General features: G+C 43.8%; 1 protein-coding gene across 1 annotated transcript in view; it reads right to left on the bottom strand.

Moving 5' to 3' along the window:
• The window catches only part of BRF1 (BRF1 RNA polymerase III transcription initiation factor subunit), a 175,809-nt gene extending 158,596 nt beyond the window's left edge, over positions 1 to 17,213 (bottom strand). The window contains exons 1-2 of the mRNA XM_055802849.1: positions 16,896 to 17,213; positions 2,955 to 3,035 (exon numbers count right to left, since the gene is read on the bottom strand). Of these exons, the coding sequence (XP_055658824.1) occupies positions 2,955 to 3,035; positions 16,896 to 17,082 (268 nt within the window). The 5' untranslated portion in view covers positions 17,083 to 17,213. The remainder of the gene's footprint in view (positions 1 to 2,954; positions 3,036 to 16,895) is intronic.
• Between the last annotated feature and the right edge of the window lie 361 nt (positions 17,214 to 17,574).

Below are 17,574 nucleotides of genomic sequence, written 5' to 3'. Positions count from 1 at the left end.
TTCAGCCAACCCCAGCTGCTCTGCTGTGGTTAAGCAAGAGACAGTGAGCCCAGATCACCTCCCTTTCACCTTCCCTGAAGAGACAGACATTACAGCAAGGAAGAATTTGGCCCAAACTAAGTGGGGGAGGGAAGGGAAAAATTTGGCCCAAACTAAGTGGGGGAGGGAAGGGAAAGCAGGGGGATGTTGTTGGTTGGTGGTTGTTTTTTTTTAAAAAAAAAAAAAAAAAACACAACAAAACCAACAGCAAGTCCCTGCTGCCTTTGCTGGACTTTTCTCCACATCGTGTCAAGCCTGCAGGTTGCTGGCAAGCAGACCAGGCACAGTGCAAGACCTGCCAGCACTCTCAGACCACACACACACACGCTCTCAGCTGCTCTCCAGTACACTGGGGACAACCTCCAGAGCAATCCGAGCTCCGCCACCCATCCGTACTTCCCAGAGCCTGGATCTTCCCTTTGGCAACAGCTTGTATAGAGCACCATACAGAAGAAAAAAATCATGTGCTTACACAACTGAAGGTAGCCCACAGCCTTGACGTAAGAGCTATCAGCAAGTTGCAGGAATAGGCCTCCTGAAGCGTGCTCACAGGCTGCACTGCGCCAGCATCTGAACAGGAGCTAATTTCAGCAGTTCATTTGCAACTCAGTTAACTTTGGAAACACAAACATAGTAGTACCAGCAAATAAATAAGCAGCTCAGCCTTTTTCTGAGCAGAAAGCATAGCACTCCAAGGATAACTGTTCATTTTTAATATAGTTTACTATGTACTTCAGTTTCATTCAATGAACAATCTCATGCTTTTATTTTAAATTATATACAGTAAGTATGTTTACCTTGTTACACTTTCAAGTCTAAGCACAATGGATATTAATATAATTTCACCCAAAAAAGCCATTATCATGGGCACACAGTGACAGGGTGAGATTTTCTAAGTTCACTGCCATAGCTCAATTTGCAATTAAAAACTATGTAAAGCTAGAAGTGTGATTAAATGCAGCAGACAACTAGCTCATTATACTGCAGCAGAAAGAAAAGCCTTTCAAACACCAATTGCTCCACCTGAAATATCAGCTGCTGTTGTCATGCTTGGGACTGAGCAAGAACATCACTTAGCTCATTGAAAAGAACTTTCCCAGAGACAGATTGGCAGCATGACAAATGCAGGTTGGTTACAGAAATCAAAGACCAAATACTTTTCTTTATATAAAGGATAGCAACAAAACAAAAGAGAGAGAGAGAGAACCTGTAAAAAGCCTCAGACAGGTATAGGTGAAAAGACAAATTATTTTCCCATTTCAAAACTGTCTGGGAGATAATTTCATTCAAAACAACTACAATTTCTTGTATATAATACAGATAGACTTTAGCCAAGTCAGAATCACTGCGTATGATTGGGGGGCCCCCCCACGCACAAAAGCTGTGGGGAAGGATGATGCTCAAAAATATGCCCCAGCAAACACTCATCCAAGAAAGAAGCCATGTTTGGACCCCAGAAAAACATCTACAATGTCTTGTGATTATCCTTCAGCATAACCAAAAGGGGCTCTGAAGGATTCAAACACTCCAACAACACTCAAGCAACAGATCAGGATTTTCTCCCCTCAGCACTTTACTTTTCTACAGCTAAAGACAAGGAACTGGGCAGTCCTTAGGCACAACATGCCAATTTATTTTGAAAACACCCATCTAAAATTACAGTTTTGTTTAGAAGTGCGTTCATCCAAAGACAAACTTCACTGACTGCAAAAGGCATTCTAGTGGTTTTATTTCACTTACAAAGGTTACACTTTATCCAGACATTTTTGAAACTTGTAAGATAGTAACTTTGGACCTGACACTGAAACTAGCTCACACAAAGCACAAGCTTTACTCTGCCAAAAAAGCACAGCTCATTACTGTTCAGTACAAACAGCTGAATAAAACACTCTGTATATAAATTAGCTGAATAATGCTGAGTAAAGCACTCTGGTTATATTTCAATAAGGTAATCTTAACCTTTCTATACCTATGGAGATATATCATCAGATCAATCTTATCCTTTGTATACCTATACAGGCATAATACCAGGTAAGATTTTCTGCATTTAAGTTGCAAGTGTAAGACTTTAATTTAGGAAAATATCTAAAATATCCTCCCCCCCCCCCCACAATGAGCACCATATCAGTAAAACCCATCTATGTCCCTTAGTTAATTACATGTCAGCTTCCGAGTCTTTGATATGACAGTCCATCAGCTGTCATCTCCAGCAGTCATGAGACAAGAGTATTAATTAGCAAAAAAAATAAAATGACAACTCCTGCCCATTGATATAAGTTAACAGCAATTGGAACTGGAAAACCATTCTGTTTCTGGAATAAAAGCAGGTTTTATTCACTCTCTGTAAAGAGCGTATATTATGTAGATCTCAATTAAAATGTATAATATGTAATGAGAGTATTTATTTAAGTATCATTTGAATACTTTTTTCCATCCCCCCACCACATTCGTCACATATGAAGCACAATTACTATTAAGTGTGCATAAATACATGCATTCTCACACTTACACTGCATAAAACCAAAAGCATTTGAACAATTATACTTCAAAATAAACATGCATAAAGCATTTCAAGAACCCTGAAAACTTATAAAATAAAACGCCACAATAGGTTAACAGATAATAAAAAGGTGCAATGGGCACGTCAACCTTGAAAAAGTCCTTTTAAACGACGATAGTACTGTCAGGTGCCATTACCCTTTGTCAGCCAGCTACCTGACCTCATAAATCAGGTATAACAACCAAACGAGAGCACAATGTAAAATCAGCACTAGTCAGACTGGTCTACTGAATAACAAGTGGCCTGCCAAGGTTTTGAGGTCACATTCAGAACTAGAAATTAATTGTAATCAACCACATTAATAATAATAATAAAAAAAACCCGCCATATCAACAAGACTAGAGCTTGCAAGTACCATTCTGTAGAGTTTGCGCTCGTGACTCCTTTCCCAGGTTGGCATGGAATCCTCCTCCTAAAGTTGGTGTTTTGCCTGCACCTATTAGAGGGAGAAAAAAAAAAAAAAAAAAAAAAAAGAAAAACGAAAAACTCAGACATGTCAAATGCAATAAATGAATTACAATATTACAAGGAAAGTTACTGTGCCACTATATTCAATATCTGTATAATTTACAATATGTCAAATTACATTAAGAAGGGCAACAGAAGTGCTTGAAGGGTTTAAGATACTGAATGTAAATCCTGTGCAGTTTATTTCTTCTGTGGGATACCATAGGAATTACATGGCTCCATAAATCCACCCAATCTCAGCTCCAAAGAAAAGTACAAAAATGTTGAAAGCCCTATTTCAGGCAGAACATTAAAGTCAATATTGTAAAATATTTCTTGAAGTAAATGATGAAACAATTGCGTAGTTAATATTTTTTGTATGAAGAATATTCAATACAGAATTTTAATAGCTAATTACTGGCACTACAGGATATAAAACACCTTTAGCACTCAATAGTGACTGTGTTGGCTACTACAGACCTAACGCTTACTTTCAGATAACTTCAGTTTAACATTAGGCACACAGAACGACACTTAGGCTACAAAAACTGCAAAGCTGGAACTGCTGCTTCTATATCCTGAAAGGCTGGAGACTAAAACAAGCCCGAGTTGTAAATTAGCATAAACTAGAGGCTGGTTTATGCATCTGTGCCAGTGCTGAGAAGCCTGAATGCAAAGTCCACCGGGAGTCAATGGAACTACTCACAGAAACCAACCTTGCAGAACAGGGAATTAAACTACCACGGACAGAAATAGTCTCCCACTGAAGCAAGGATTTTTTTTAAAAACAATCAGGCTATCTCAAGCAGGATATTCAAATCTATCAGCTTAACAACAAGTGCGATCAAAAAGCTATATTGCACAGTATTAAAAAGAAGTAATTTGTTAGTAAGGACTTCTACTTAATTCAAGTAGTCTGCTCTTCAGAATAGGAAAAAAGTCAGAGTCATCTTGTTCCTATGATGCCCACAGTTTTTCCCTCAAGTTCTTGTAGGTATGTTTTCCCATCTTACACCAGTTCTCTGGAACAAACTAGAATGACTTTGAGATAGAAAAAAAAATGTCACTTGAAAGCCATTCAGGGTATTTCTCCCACACACCTGAATAAATACTTCCATAGCAGGTACAAGTGATGAGAAACTGTGACCTAAATTTTCCCTTTTACCAGACCTCCTTAGCTAATCTCCTCTCAGCTGCCTTTAATGTACGTTTATGCTGAGGAAAAAAAAATAAACCAAAAAGCTAATACTCCTGCAGAATTACTGACTATAAGCCTTCAAAGCTTGATTTTCCATCCAAACTCTGAATTGGGTTTCCAGCACTATCCACAACAGAAACTGACTTCACCTTCACTTCATTAGCAGATCATTTCAACAAACAATAATCAGAAGCTCTCACAGAAATGCCCTACAGCTTAAGCACTTCAGTTCAACACCCTAATTAGAAATGAAAAACACTCTATAGTGACCTCCTCACTGGGTATGTCTCCCAACTCTGTATTTGCTCCAGACCACTACAGACAACAATGGCTGCTTGCCATTCTTATAGGTTCTAAAACAAACCAATGAAGCAAAACAGAGAGAGGTTACTGAACTACCCTAGCACACAAAACATTTTTGGAATACATTTAATAAGAATGGTTTACCTGGCAAAAAAACCAGTATCAACAGTGGCAACAGTTTTATGTTCCTTTCCTTCAGTAGCAAATCTACCTTCAGAAATTCTGTCTCTTACCCTCCATTTTTTGTTGTTTTAAGGTTTGCTTTACCACAGGCTACCTCACTTGTCTGATTTGCAGCTGGAGAGCGCAGGCTCAAGCATCAGTACAGCGGAGGAGGCCATAAACTGCAGGGCAAGAGCAGGGCCAAACAGCAGGGCAGGCTGGAGCAGGCTCATCCAGCACTTGGATCCAAGGGACCAGTCCCCTTCCTGTGCACAAAGGCTCCACTTTTCAGTCCCCTCTAACTCTGAATACACCAAAATACTGAGTTTTATTGGATCTCTGTCAAAACTACAGTACTCTTTTATAGGTTTCCCTGTCACTACTAAAAAGCTTGCACAAAAACAATATTACAGTAGTGATAAACACTACTATTAACAAAATAATTTAACTAGCTCAGAAGCTAGAATAAAAAAAGCAACAAAATAAAATTAAGCTGATATTTCAGTGGTTTAGCTCTTTAAGATTCTTTTTCATTAGATACCAAGATACAACATTGTACATAAAAGTTATTTCTTTCCAAGCTACAGCAGATACTAGCAGAGCTATCTGAAAGACAAACTCTGCTATCAGAATTGATGTGCCCATTTCTCAGCGAGTTAACTGGAAAGACTGTACATCTCTAATTAGCGTTTGGCTTTGAAAACTGACAGAATACTAGTTTGTTGAGCACAGAAGACCCTCAGAACTGCAAACTAACGTTGCCATTGACTATGAAGTCTCACCAGCTTTAATCTTTACAAGCAGAATGCAAACCAAACTCATTAACGTAACTGTTCAGCTGGGTAATAAAAAGATAAACTCTTAAAAAAATAAAACCATCAAATTCATTTAAAGACAAAAATCCCTACAAAGCTAGTCATTTAAAAAGTACAAAGGAAAGGAACAGCAATTGCTAGGCACAACCAAATTAACATCCCAGCTTAACTGAAATTTTTACATTTCTTGACCTTTTCCATTTTTCCTCCTCTAAAACTTCGAAAGTGAATTAAATAGGCTTTTGGTTTTCCACATTCAGCTTTCAAGATATACAAAAATATATCCGAGAAGTATTTGATGTCTTCAAGGACTGACTGTCAAATCTTCAACATTAACACTAACATTTCCCTAAGCCAACTCAAATACCTTCATGAGGCAGCGCCTCCCAAGGTACGGAGTTTCTAAAAATAATCAGTAGATGACAAACTCAGATTCTCAGCTTTGCATAACTGAAGACTCCTCTCTGGACATTTACATTAAATTTTGGACCACAGAAGGTGTGGAGAGATATGTTAGACAGCTCAGAAGCAACCTTTCTTTTTTTTTTTTTTCCTTTTTTTTTTTTGTGGTCCCCTCAAGTAGGGCAGTGTCCTGAGACACCAGAAGAAAGGAACTGAAGACGCAAGACATCATATGCCTATGAATTTTACGATACTTGGTCAAAGCTTACACAGGTCCAGACCCAGCCTATAACTCCACATTACTTGAGTGCTGAACTACAGCGCCCATCCCACAAGCAGTCAAGAGCAGCCATCCCCACATCTGCTCCTTGCAGCAGTTGGAGGCACAGCTGCTGTGTGCAGGGTCAGACCCAGGCACCTGGGCTATTTGTTTTGCTCTAACAACTCACTAACGAAGGGAGTCACATCACTGCTTCTCTACAAAAACATTCCTCAAGCAGTAAATGGAGCAAGCAAAGCTTGAAGTCTGTGGTAACCTTGAACAGCAACAAAAAAACCGACAGCTAGCAGGAACAGCACGTATCACATCCCTCCACACAGAAGAGGCAAAGGGCAGTCACTCGGGCATCTGCAGCTTAAAGGGCATTTTTCTGAGAGCTAGCGACATGCTGAGTTTCAGATTCAACACCTGGAGAAGAAACAGATTCAGTCCCATCATGACGGATTTTGTCTCCTCTACATAAATGAGGAAGTAAAGACAGGGAATGAAGCTGCTTGCACGTTGAACTGAAGCGTATCTATTTGACAGGACTGATCCTACCAAAATCCTTGCCTGTGAAATCAAAACCAGCCCTTTCTTCAGGACAATGTAGGAGAAAACTCTCCAATTTAAACCCCACGTATTTACAGACCAAGCATAAAATCCGAGTCTGATAAAGAATGCAGATTATGTAACACCAACAGTTTCATAGTCAGGGTAGACTAGATAATCTAAGAGGAAAAAAATGAGCTTCCTACTTAAGTTAGACTATGAAAGTCACAAGGAGATTAAGTAAATGTCCCCATTACAATTCATGCCTACAAAAGCAAAATGATGTGTTTAAAGTTTTCTGAACGCACAAAACTACTGAAGTCTGTAACTGAAATAATTCTTTTCTCAGCCATTTTTACAGGGAAGTTAACAGATCTGCACACACCCCAGCCTGCTGAAATGGTACTGGTGAATAAACTTACACAAACTTTTTATCAACTCCACCATAGCTAGCTAGCTATGGCCTTATTTTCATAACTACCAACCAAAGAGATAAATATACTCTTGCGTCTACCACACCCGAGTTTAGGGCTGCACAATTCTATGAAACCAGTCTGCATCCAAGTTACGTGCTCAATTCAGCATTTTCACAACTGACAGCGGTACATTCTGCAGCACTTCAATCAAGCATTTGTTGCCATCACGAGGACAGCATATAAACGACTCAATGCCAGAAAAAATCCACGATACGCTTATCTGACACAGGATTGCCACCTGGAGGATTACAGAAGCAAAAATGGATTCAGTCCCTCTCACTAAAATGTATAGCAGATTATTATTTTTTGCATTAAGTAGATGCAAGTTTCCCCTCTTCCTTCCCAACACAGCATGATTATGGATTTTTTTTTTTAATAAGAAAACCTAGCATACACTAAAACAGGTAAATGTTCTTCAGGATTTCCCAAAAAGTCCGCAAATCCAGCATACCCATACTTTCTTCTGTGTTGCAAATTACATCATGGCCACTCTACATAATTTAAAGTTATCAGTGAATTAGTGCTATCTAGAAATCTGCATCACAAGTATGAGGAATTTTGCTGACATTAACATTACTTTTACTTTTCAGAACCTAGCACTTTCATTTCAATTTTAGTGTGTGCATTACTACAGGAACCCATTTCAGGACTGTTCGAGGCTGCACTGTACTTTATGTCAGGATTTGGCCTATCAATACATCCTACATGCAAACTAATTAATAACTACCAATTAAAAACAAACCCACCACTCCTTCCACTTCTGCATTATTCAAAAATACAGAAGAACCCTTTATTGTAGGTAACAACTGACCAGCCAAAGACACAGAACTGATACAAACACAGAGCTCATCCTCTTTACCAAACTATCTCACTAGCACTGTGACAGTAATTATCCACCTTAAAAAGTTCTAGAGGAAAAAAAAAGCACAGATCAATGGCTAGTAAGCTTAGCTGAAATTTTATGGAAGCTTTTTCCTCCCTGTACCTAATCCCTCTCTTCTTTCCAGTTTGCTGACCTTTTTTTTTATTTTTTGAAACTTTCCATTTTCACAAACTCCAAAAGGCTGAAATACTTATATCAAGGCAAACTACAGTCAAGTTCTGCACTTAAGGTCCATGTAGTTCACGCTCTATGATGTGAAAACATAAAGAGTTTTTTTAGGATAAAGTAGCATATACAAAATATTTCAGTAAGCTTCCACAGGCACACCTGAAAAATTGAGCATACCACAGCTTTACTAAAGAAGAAGATACATTAAATTTGTCTGCAATAACTGCAGAGTTAAGAGTACACATTCAGCAATCATGGCAGTGCAAATGGGTCACTGTAGTAAGTTGCTTATAATTTACTTGCAATGAAAGAATTGTATGAGAAGGAAGAAACTTTTCCTTGATACTCTAATATTTGAAGCAGCCTATAATATAAATGTTGTGGTGCCTCCTGAACCAGAAGTTTTAACAAACACTCGGTGTGTTAAGGGCTACTAGTTCACAACTTTCCTTTCTCCTTATGAGCAAAAGCTAACAACTTTCCGCAAGAAACATTCTTCCCAACAGCCTCAAATCAGTATCTTGCAAACTCATACACATTTGGAGATGAAGGTCCTAATTTATGTCATGCTGTACAAGAGCCATGAGCTATATGTGGTCCTGACTCAGTGCTGAAATTGGACTAATGCTGTCAATGCCCGCTGCAGCCTCCCATCCACACAACTATGACTATATATTTGTGACTAACCTAAAACCTCCTGACTTAAGTCACTGAGTAAGAGTAAGGTAAAAGACTAATTCACATCTGTTACTATAAATCTCAAATAACAAATGCCAGCTTAGCATTGAAAGAAAAGAACAGGCATTTTTAATTTAGTTTATTACATATTTTTTAACCAAAAGCCACCAAAAAAAATAGAAATTCCAAGCAATCAACCATAAAACAGTAAATCTGTTTCAAGACAGTCACACTGTTCAGTCTCACACAGACACACCAGTGATGCTCACCCACCTCAGACCCCAAAGGCAGGGTGAGTCCCGTGGGGCAAGGATCCCACTTCAGTGGCCAGGCTACTGCATAACCCTCCTAGTGAGGCTTTCCATGACGTGCATTTAAGGATGAAGTATCCTGTAGGTCTTATCTGGAGTTGATAAATGCCCCTAGCTCCACCAACTTGTCTTCTCCACCCCACAGTTCTGTTGCCTCAGCCTGCAGAGGCTGCATTTCATTATGCTAACCTTCAGTTTTCACCTTGCTTTCCAGAGGGAAAACAGTGTACAGAGCAACGCTGCCCATCCCTCTCCTCTCTGCCCAGTTTCAGACAAACCTCAGAGGGCAACAGAGGTCTCAAAACTACAGGGATACTATTGGTTTTGTAAAGATAGACAGCTGGTTGGGGAAGACACATGCTAATTAAGAGTTAGCTAAACACTTCTGAAAAATAATCCTGATTTTTTACTAGAAATGTGACCCTGAACTCTGTAGCAGGATGGGGCAGCTGCAGCCCAGGGCACTGAGCACCTTTGTGGGTCCAGGGATGGGCTGAAGCCAGGCAGGATGTCAGCCTGCACGTGGGGGTCAGGATCAGGCCCAGCAAGGGGAACCGCATCAGACACGGCCCTGAGACAGGTGGACAGGGCCATAGGGATAGGGATGAGGCCAGGTGGGACACAGGCCTGGCTTGGCAGGACCCATGGCCAGGCAGGGCAGGGCTGTGGAGTGCTGAAGACCAGACCAGCTCTGCTGCAGAATCACTGGGGCAGGGGCTGATGTCCCTGAGGGTCTGACATGGGGTCTTGGGCCATGGGCAGGGTTGGGGGAGCCCCAGCAAGAAGCTGGTCATGGACAGCAAGGGACAGCAGTGCCTGGCAAAGCAGCCAGCTCTCCTGCCACCAGACCGCACGCAGAGATACCCTTCACCTCAAAGGGTAGGTTTCCAGATTGCCTTATGGTTTGTGCCCAAGAAGCTTATCAGATGCTGTTTTTCTCAACTTACTACCAAGCATTTAAAGGCAATTTCTAGAACAACAGCAGCTGAGCTTCCCCACATACATGTTTCAGGATCACAAGCTCGTGTTTCACGATCACAAGCTCGGTATGCCTCGTGGTGCCATTTTCTCATGCTGTGTTTTCTGTTATGCCTTCCAGCTTGCTGCTGCACTGCCTGTACATCAGCTTTCTCAGGTGGGGCTGTTTTCTTCTTCTTTGATTAGTGTCAGAAGCCCTAGACTTCCATTTTCTCATCTTCTTTAAACAAAAACCTGAAGAGACATCTGGACTATCAATGTTTGCTCCATGTTCAGCTTTCCTCCTCTTACTCTCTTCAGCTTTGTACTTGTTTCTTCTCCTGTCAGCCTCAGGGAAACTACTTGTAAAAACAGTTTCTCCCAACAACTACCACAAGACGGGGGGGGGGGGCTCCCACCCAGGCACAGTGAAAGAGTGATCAGAGAATTCACCATCTTCAAACATGGCACACAACTCACAACTTCCCTTTCTACAAAAGCAGCAGCCATCAAACAAGTGCAGACTGGCAAAGGGCTCGGAACTCAGTCTTCCAGGATGCAATTACAGTGTAATGGAGAGGGAGAAACATAGCTCACTCTTAGACCCTGTATCGCGGTACTTCATGCTGGGAGGTGTTCAAATGTTACAATCGATAGGAGCCGGTTAAGAACTTATGTATGAAGAAAAAAAAAACCCACAAGATGCATTCATTCCAATCAGCAGAATGAGGAATTTTAATTCAAATGCTCTCAAATTTGACAAGTAGTCACAAAGAACAACCTCTTTCAGCTAGTTTGAGATGGTCTGAGCTGGCTATCAATTATAAGGTGGATAGTTACTCTTCAAAACTAGACTCAGCTAGGAAAAGCACAGGCCTCAAACACTTTCTGTGCAATTAGCAGAGTTCCTTGAAGCTCAAATATGCGTAACAACCCTTTTCCACTCATATCTGACTTACCCAGGGTCAAATTAGTTAGGCTCAGAAACTCAATTTCAACGCAGGGCCTTCACAGGCTTCAAGAGAATAACACACTTAGTTAAGTGTTGAGGCTGGACTGTGACCACTTGCAACAGAATTGAATTATAACTAACTGGACCAGTACAGGGCCTATTAAAGCTTTCACTAGCTTGTGCTTTGTGAGGACTTTCCTCTCAGAAGATCAATAGAAAGATACACAGTAAGCCCCTTCTAGAGCACGAAGAGGGTACTCCCTTGCAAGTGAAAGAACTTACCAGCTCGTGACCCAGCAAGTCACAGGTGCCTCACAACAAGAGATGACCTGCCACTCCCCAAGACAGACAGCATTAAAAGGAATTATGCGATTGGGATCAGGCTAGCCTGCAATCATATCTGGCATTTCCATCAAGAACATGCTAACAAAGACACCTGTCTCAGCATACCACCACCAGTGAAGTCATGCCCATCTCCAAAGGGCATCTCATCAGGACTGGGGTGGCCTAGCTCCCCCTTTGTGTATTTCTATAGGACCACTATGCTCTTTTATATGCCCCAACTACCACCAGGGAAGATGTCCTTATTACAAAGTACTGCATACACAACTTTATAAACCTTACTCTAAACAAGTCTTCACCTTGCAGTCTGGATTTCTGGACACTTTATCAGACTCTCACAACTGTAAATGTGGCTACTACCTACTTCTCACAAGGAGGTCAGAAGAATTAGCTAAGCATTTTCAAGAGCGGGAACATATCTATATAATTGTCGAAGTCAGAAGAGTTTTGTGCTCACCACTTTCCAAAACACAAGCTGAAAAAAAACCCCACAAAACCCCAGTATTAATTCATAGGGACACCTACTAAACTTCATGCTGCAAAACCATAGCCCTCTGATTCTTGGACCAGTTTTAAAAGAATGGTCAAAGCCCTCAAAAGCAGCTCTCTCGAGCTCAAAGAACATGATCTTCCTCTGAAGACTCAAAAGAGCAGCTGTGCCAAAGGTCAAAAAACTATCTAGTCCAGTATCCCACCCCTGAACGGTGAAGTCTGTTAATATACCTGCCTACAAGTGAACACAAAACATAGTAGGAAAGCTTGTCACAATAGTTCTTTCATATAATTTCCCAGAGTCTAGAGATCTGTGGCTCAAAGATTTCCTGAACCAGAAATAGTAGCTTTTTTTTAATGGCTGTGACACATTTTTATTCCATTTGCTCAATCCTTTTCCAACTCATGTAAACTTTTAACATCCACAATTTAAGACTCACAATTTCATTTATTTTTTTTCAGGGGGTAGAGGCACGACACACGACAGACACAGCACAACATGACACCCAACAAAAAACAAACAAAACCCCTCCTAATGCTTCTGAACTTCCTACGTGCTACCTTTAAAATAAGCCAGCTGCTAGATTTCTCAGTGCTCCCTGGTTTTTGCATTGTGTGATACTGAACAATTGCTCATCCTTACCACGCTATTCCACTGTATTTACAGACCTCTACTACGTCCCCATTCAATCATCTTTTCCAGTCTGAAGAGGCTGAGTCTATTCAGTCATTCTGAGAAGCTCTTCAAGAAGCACTCCTCTTAATCACCCCATCTTTCTCTCCTGATCTTTTTTTTTCCTAGTTCTGTTAGAGATTTTCTTGAGGAAGGGGAAGAAAAAGAGATAAACACACTAGAACTGCACACAGCATTTAAATTGCAGATAGTGCTGAGGATACCTAACAGTATACATACATGCTGTCATATTCTTTTCCTGATAACTTCTAACATTCCCCTCACCACTCTGGTTTTTTTGTACTGCAAATGAATGTTGAGCTGAACGTTTTTACAGAATTATCCATTAAGACCTAGGGATCTCCTTCCCAAGTTATACTAGCCAGTCCAGATACGACCATCCCATATGTGGAAGAAAGGAACAATCCTAACTCTCACTGCAACTCTTGATCCCACCTGCTATCCTACTACCCAGCTACTAAGAGCAACAGGTCTTTCTACAGTCTTTAATAACCCAAATAACTTAAGTGTTGCCAGAAAACCTTTAACTCGCCATTCACTTGTTTTCCAGATCATCAGCTCAGATTCTATTGAACTTCACTGGCATCTCCTTCAGGAGACTTATTATTTATTTGTAGTCTACATTTCTTACAATTTGAGTAGTTACTCTGCTCTGTAAGGACCCTCCCTTATTCCCTTATTCACTACAGCTCAGATTCTTTAAAAGCTTCTGGTGAAAGATCTTGCTGACCTCCCTTCACAGATCCAGCAATCTGCTTGGTCCACTTACTGACTTCTTTAGAAAGCTCCAAAAGATCCACAAGGCGCGCCACTTTGCCAAAAAAACATTCTTCCCCCATATTTACCTGTACAGCCACCTATTTTGCCCGTCACTGCTTCTACCCTTTTGCCCAACAAACTCGTAGCCTGCATTTACCCCAACCTTCATGCAGTAGCAAAGCAAGATCTCTCCCTCATATCCATGCACAAACCTACACTTTCGCAGCACACCAATGCTCGGTTGTTAAAATTGTCAAAACAGAAAGAAACAAGACTCACACACCTGCACTGGAAAACACTGGCTACACCAAACTTCTCTGTGAAAGAAATCAGTGTTGAGGTTGTGGCTTCCTACACTAGGCACACTGATAGATGAATGAAAATACCGCCTGGGAAAACTTAAGTGTGGCCCCACACATTCTTTCAACCCTGAGAGAACAAAAGAAGGGGTTTCCCATGTTTTACAGTGAGGTTGCTGGGCTTATTAGCAAGCACTTGGCATGATCTAGACAGGCCACTTCAATACAGAAAAGCGCAGGAGACCCTTCCTTCCTTCAGCAAACAAATTCAGAATCTTGCATCCTTTACATGCAGCTTGGCAAAACAAAAAGGTTTGCTAGATGTACCAAGAAGTCAGCAACAGTATCTCCATGTTTTCTACTCCCTTTTGGCTCTTTATTATGAAGATTAAAAAGTTATGAATAAAGGCATCTATAACTATTCAACATATATTAGCACACAAATAGAAGCCCTCATGGATCTTTGAAGGGTTTGGGGAATCTCGTTGCACAGCCAGGAGCTCTGAACTCCATAGACACCAAGAGTCCCATTCAATTCCCAGCTCTGCAACAGAGAACCTGGCAACCCTCACACTTTGCAAAACCTGGACAACAATCTGAGTCACCCAGCCCTACTGACCAGGGGCCAGGGTCTCAAGAACAATAGCCTGGGCACCTCTGACACTGCAAATGCTCCACACATCACTGCCCGTGATGACCAAACTGCAGTCCGAGGAGCCTCAGCCCAAGGCATTTCATACACAGGGGATCCCTCAGAACCACAGACCTAAAGAGTCAACAAAGACGACAGGAAAAAAAAGTGTTAAAATCAGGTAACTTCAATGGAAACCTGCTTACTTAATCAGAAGTCGCTGAAAGCTATAGCTTACTAGACAGTGCTGCTTTCAGCAAGTACATGTTTTCTGACTTAAAAGAAATATACGTTCCATTGGAAATTCTCCAGCCAGCACAACACTTAGATACAAATTCTGTCTTGCTTACACAGGAAAGGGCTTTTCTCCCTGCTCCTAAGGGCTTAAATCAGTGTCATAAGTTTAAGATGACAAGCAGACATCATGAAGACACTGTTACTGCAGCACAAATACATCTCTTCAGATTAGCTTGCATCACTCAGTTTAAGTCAAGTAAAAAAAAATATTTACAATAGAAGCATCTGTTTTGAAACAAAGAATTATACCAGCATAAAACAACCATATCCAAATTTCCCTAAAATATTTACTATGTGAACAGGGCCCCATACTCATCCTTGCAGTAACTTAGCAACTTGTTTTGAAAGTCCTGTTCTATTGTTTCTACAAACAACACTTCACCAAAATACATACATTAATGCACATGGGGACTTGCTAGACTAGAAGATCACAGTATGAACGTACAGCGAAGCCCCTGCAATCACACCTTGTGCCAGCCAGATACAGCCACCATAGGCATGCGAGAATGTGCTCCGATTATGTTTTTGCTTTTACACACCCACCTGTCCTCATGGTGCTTATCTGTCTTCACAGATGCTAGAATTACTTTTCAGAGTAACATATGACAGGTAACTAACTAGCTATACAAGAGCAAAGGATTAATGCACTAGCCATCAAAAAAAGATTAACCAACAGCAGCATCTCAGGACTTGCACAAAAGGGAAAGGGTCCCTTAAAGGAACTTAAGAAAGTACTGTGCAATTCATCCAGAAGAAGAAGCAGCCTCAGTATGGTGCACTTATCTCTTTTCCTTTTGACATTTTTTTCATAGGAAAAAGGCATCCCAAAATCTGCTCTAGCTTGCATGCCATCTGTCCTGCATAATTTTGGGTGGGAGAGAAAAAGCAGTATAAGCCCTTAAAAATGTGGTCTCCACATCACTACAGGAAAAAGTGAAGGATACAAGAACTGCTCACAAGCTATAAAAAAGAGGCAATGCCAGCACTCTGAGTCGGAAGACAGGAATGCCATTAGACAAATCCTAGCCTACAGTAAACTCCCAAACTCCAGTATGCAGTGCTGCCCTCTCCACGCACAACTGCTCTTTCCCCACAGCCATACAGTCCATCAGCCCCCTTGTTTCACTGCTAAGCTCCTTCCCATGCTTCTTATATTTCTTCCTCCTTATACGCATTCCCCACAACCGCTTTCCTTCCCTTCCAAACACCGAGTCCTCTTCATATGGCCTTTTTCCAAGTACACAGGCCTTATCGTCCAGGGCATTCACACAAACACCCCAACCCATCTAGGTCACAGAAGCAGACTCTTGACCCTTCAGATCCAGCCTGTTTCTCCTCCATCACACTGCCTCTGTGCCTCCCCATCCTCCCCCTACTCAAACACCCAACTCACCTGTCCTCTACCCCAAATTTGATATACCTTCCCATTCCCTGTGCACCCAGTCCTTCCACTCTGAGGCCAGCAGCATGGGAGCTCCAGTCCCTCAGGCACTTACTCCTGTCACACACAGAGCATCTCTCCCACCTCGCACATCTTCCTCCCCCCCCCCCCCCCCTCCGTTTCGGTCTCACCTTGCACCACCTGTCTCCCATTTCCACCTTGTGCAGCACCAGCATCTCCCACAGGCACCACCCCATCCCTCCCTGGCACAACACACTTTCCCACGCACCCTGTGCCCCACAGCACCCTGCACAGCACCCTGTCGCCGGGCACCCGCCCTGCACCCCATTTGCCCAGCACCCTTTTCCCTATACACTGTCCCCACCCCCAGTACCCATACCCCCCGCGCCATCCCTAACCCTGCCCTTCGGCACAGCATCCTCACCCCCTGCACCGTCCCCGTCCCCCGCAGCCCCTACAGCACTGTCCCCCTCACGCCATGTCCCTGGCCCCCACCGCTCCTTCCCCTGTCCCCTCAACGATCTCTCTCCATACACCGCTCCTTATTCCCCTCACACCTTCACCCCACACACCGGCCCGTGTCCCCCGTGTCCCCCGGCCGCCCCTCCCCACGCACCGGCCCGTGTCCCCCGGACCCTCCGGCCGCCCCTCCCCACGCACCGACCCGCGTCCCCCGGACCCTCCGGCCGCCTCTCCCCACGCACCGGCCCGCGTCCCCCGGCCACCCCTCCCCACGCCCCGGCCCCCGGCCCCCGGCCCCCGCCACACCCCCCCGGCCCGGCGCACGTGCGGCCCGCCCCGGCCCGGCGGCGCTCACCATCCAGCGACACAAACTGCCCCACGGCGGAGGAGCCGCCGCCGCTGTTCTCCACGAACTGCACCTCGGAGACGATGATGTTGTCCTCCAGCACCGAGCCGCAGCCCGTGCACACCGCGTCCCCGCGCGCCGCGTCCACCTCGATCTCCGAGCAGCCGCAAGCGGCGCACACCCGCCCGCCCGGCATCCTGACTAGCGCCCCGGGCCGGGCCCCGGCCCGCCGCTGCCTCCCTGCCGCTACCGCCGGCCGGCCGGCGCGGTACAGCACGGCCTCAGCGCAGGCCTCTCTCGCCGGGACCGGCAGGGGGAGGAGCGCGGCGGCGGCCGGCCCCGCCCGCTCTCGCGAGACTTCGTCTGCCGCGCCCCGCCCCTCCGCAGCGGCCCCCGCCTCACCGCCGGCAGCGGGCCCGGCCCTGCCCCGCCCCCTGTCTGTCAGAGAGCGGCGGCGGCTCCCCGGCCCGGCCCGGCCCGGCCCTCCCCGCGGGGCTCCCTCCTGCACCCCCAGATAAACGGCCGCGAACCGCACCTGGCCGCCACCGCGCTCCAGGCGTGACCGCGACGAGTGCGGTGGACACCGGTTAACGCGGCCAGACCGGGCACCGGAGCGGGGCCCCAAAGGCTCGGAGCGGGCTCCCAAAGGCCAAGCCGGGAGCTCCGACCCAGCGGGCCCTCGCTTGCC

Source organism: Falco peregrinus, chromosome 1 (genome assembly GCF_023634155.1).
Source record: "Falco peregrinus isolate bFalPer1 chromosome 1, bFalPer1.pri, whole genome shotgun sequence".
NCBI lineage: Eukaryota > Metazoa > Chordata > Aves > Falconiformes > Falconidae > Falco > Falco peregrinus.
Note: the sequence above shows the minus strand (reverse complement) of the source record. Positions and strands in the feature narration are given on the sequence as shown.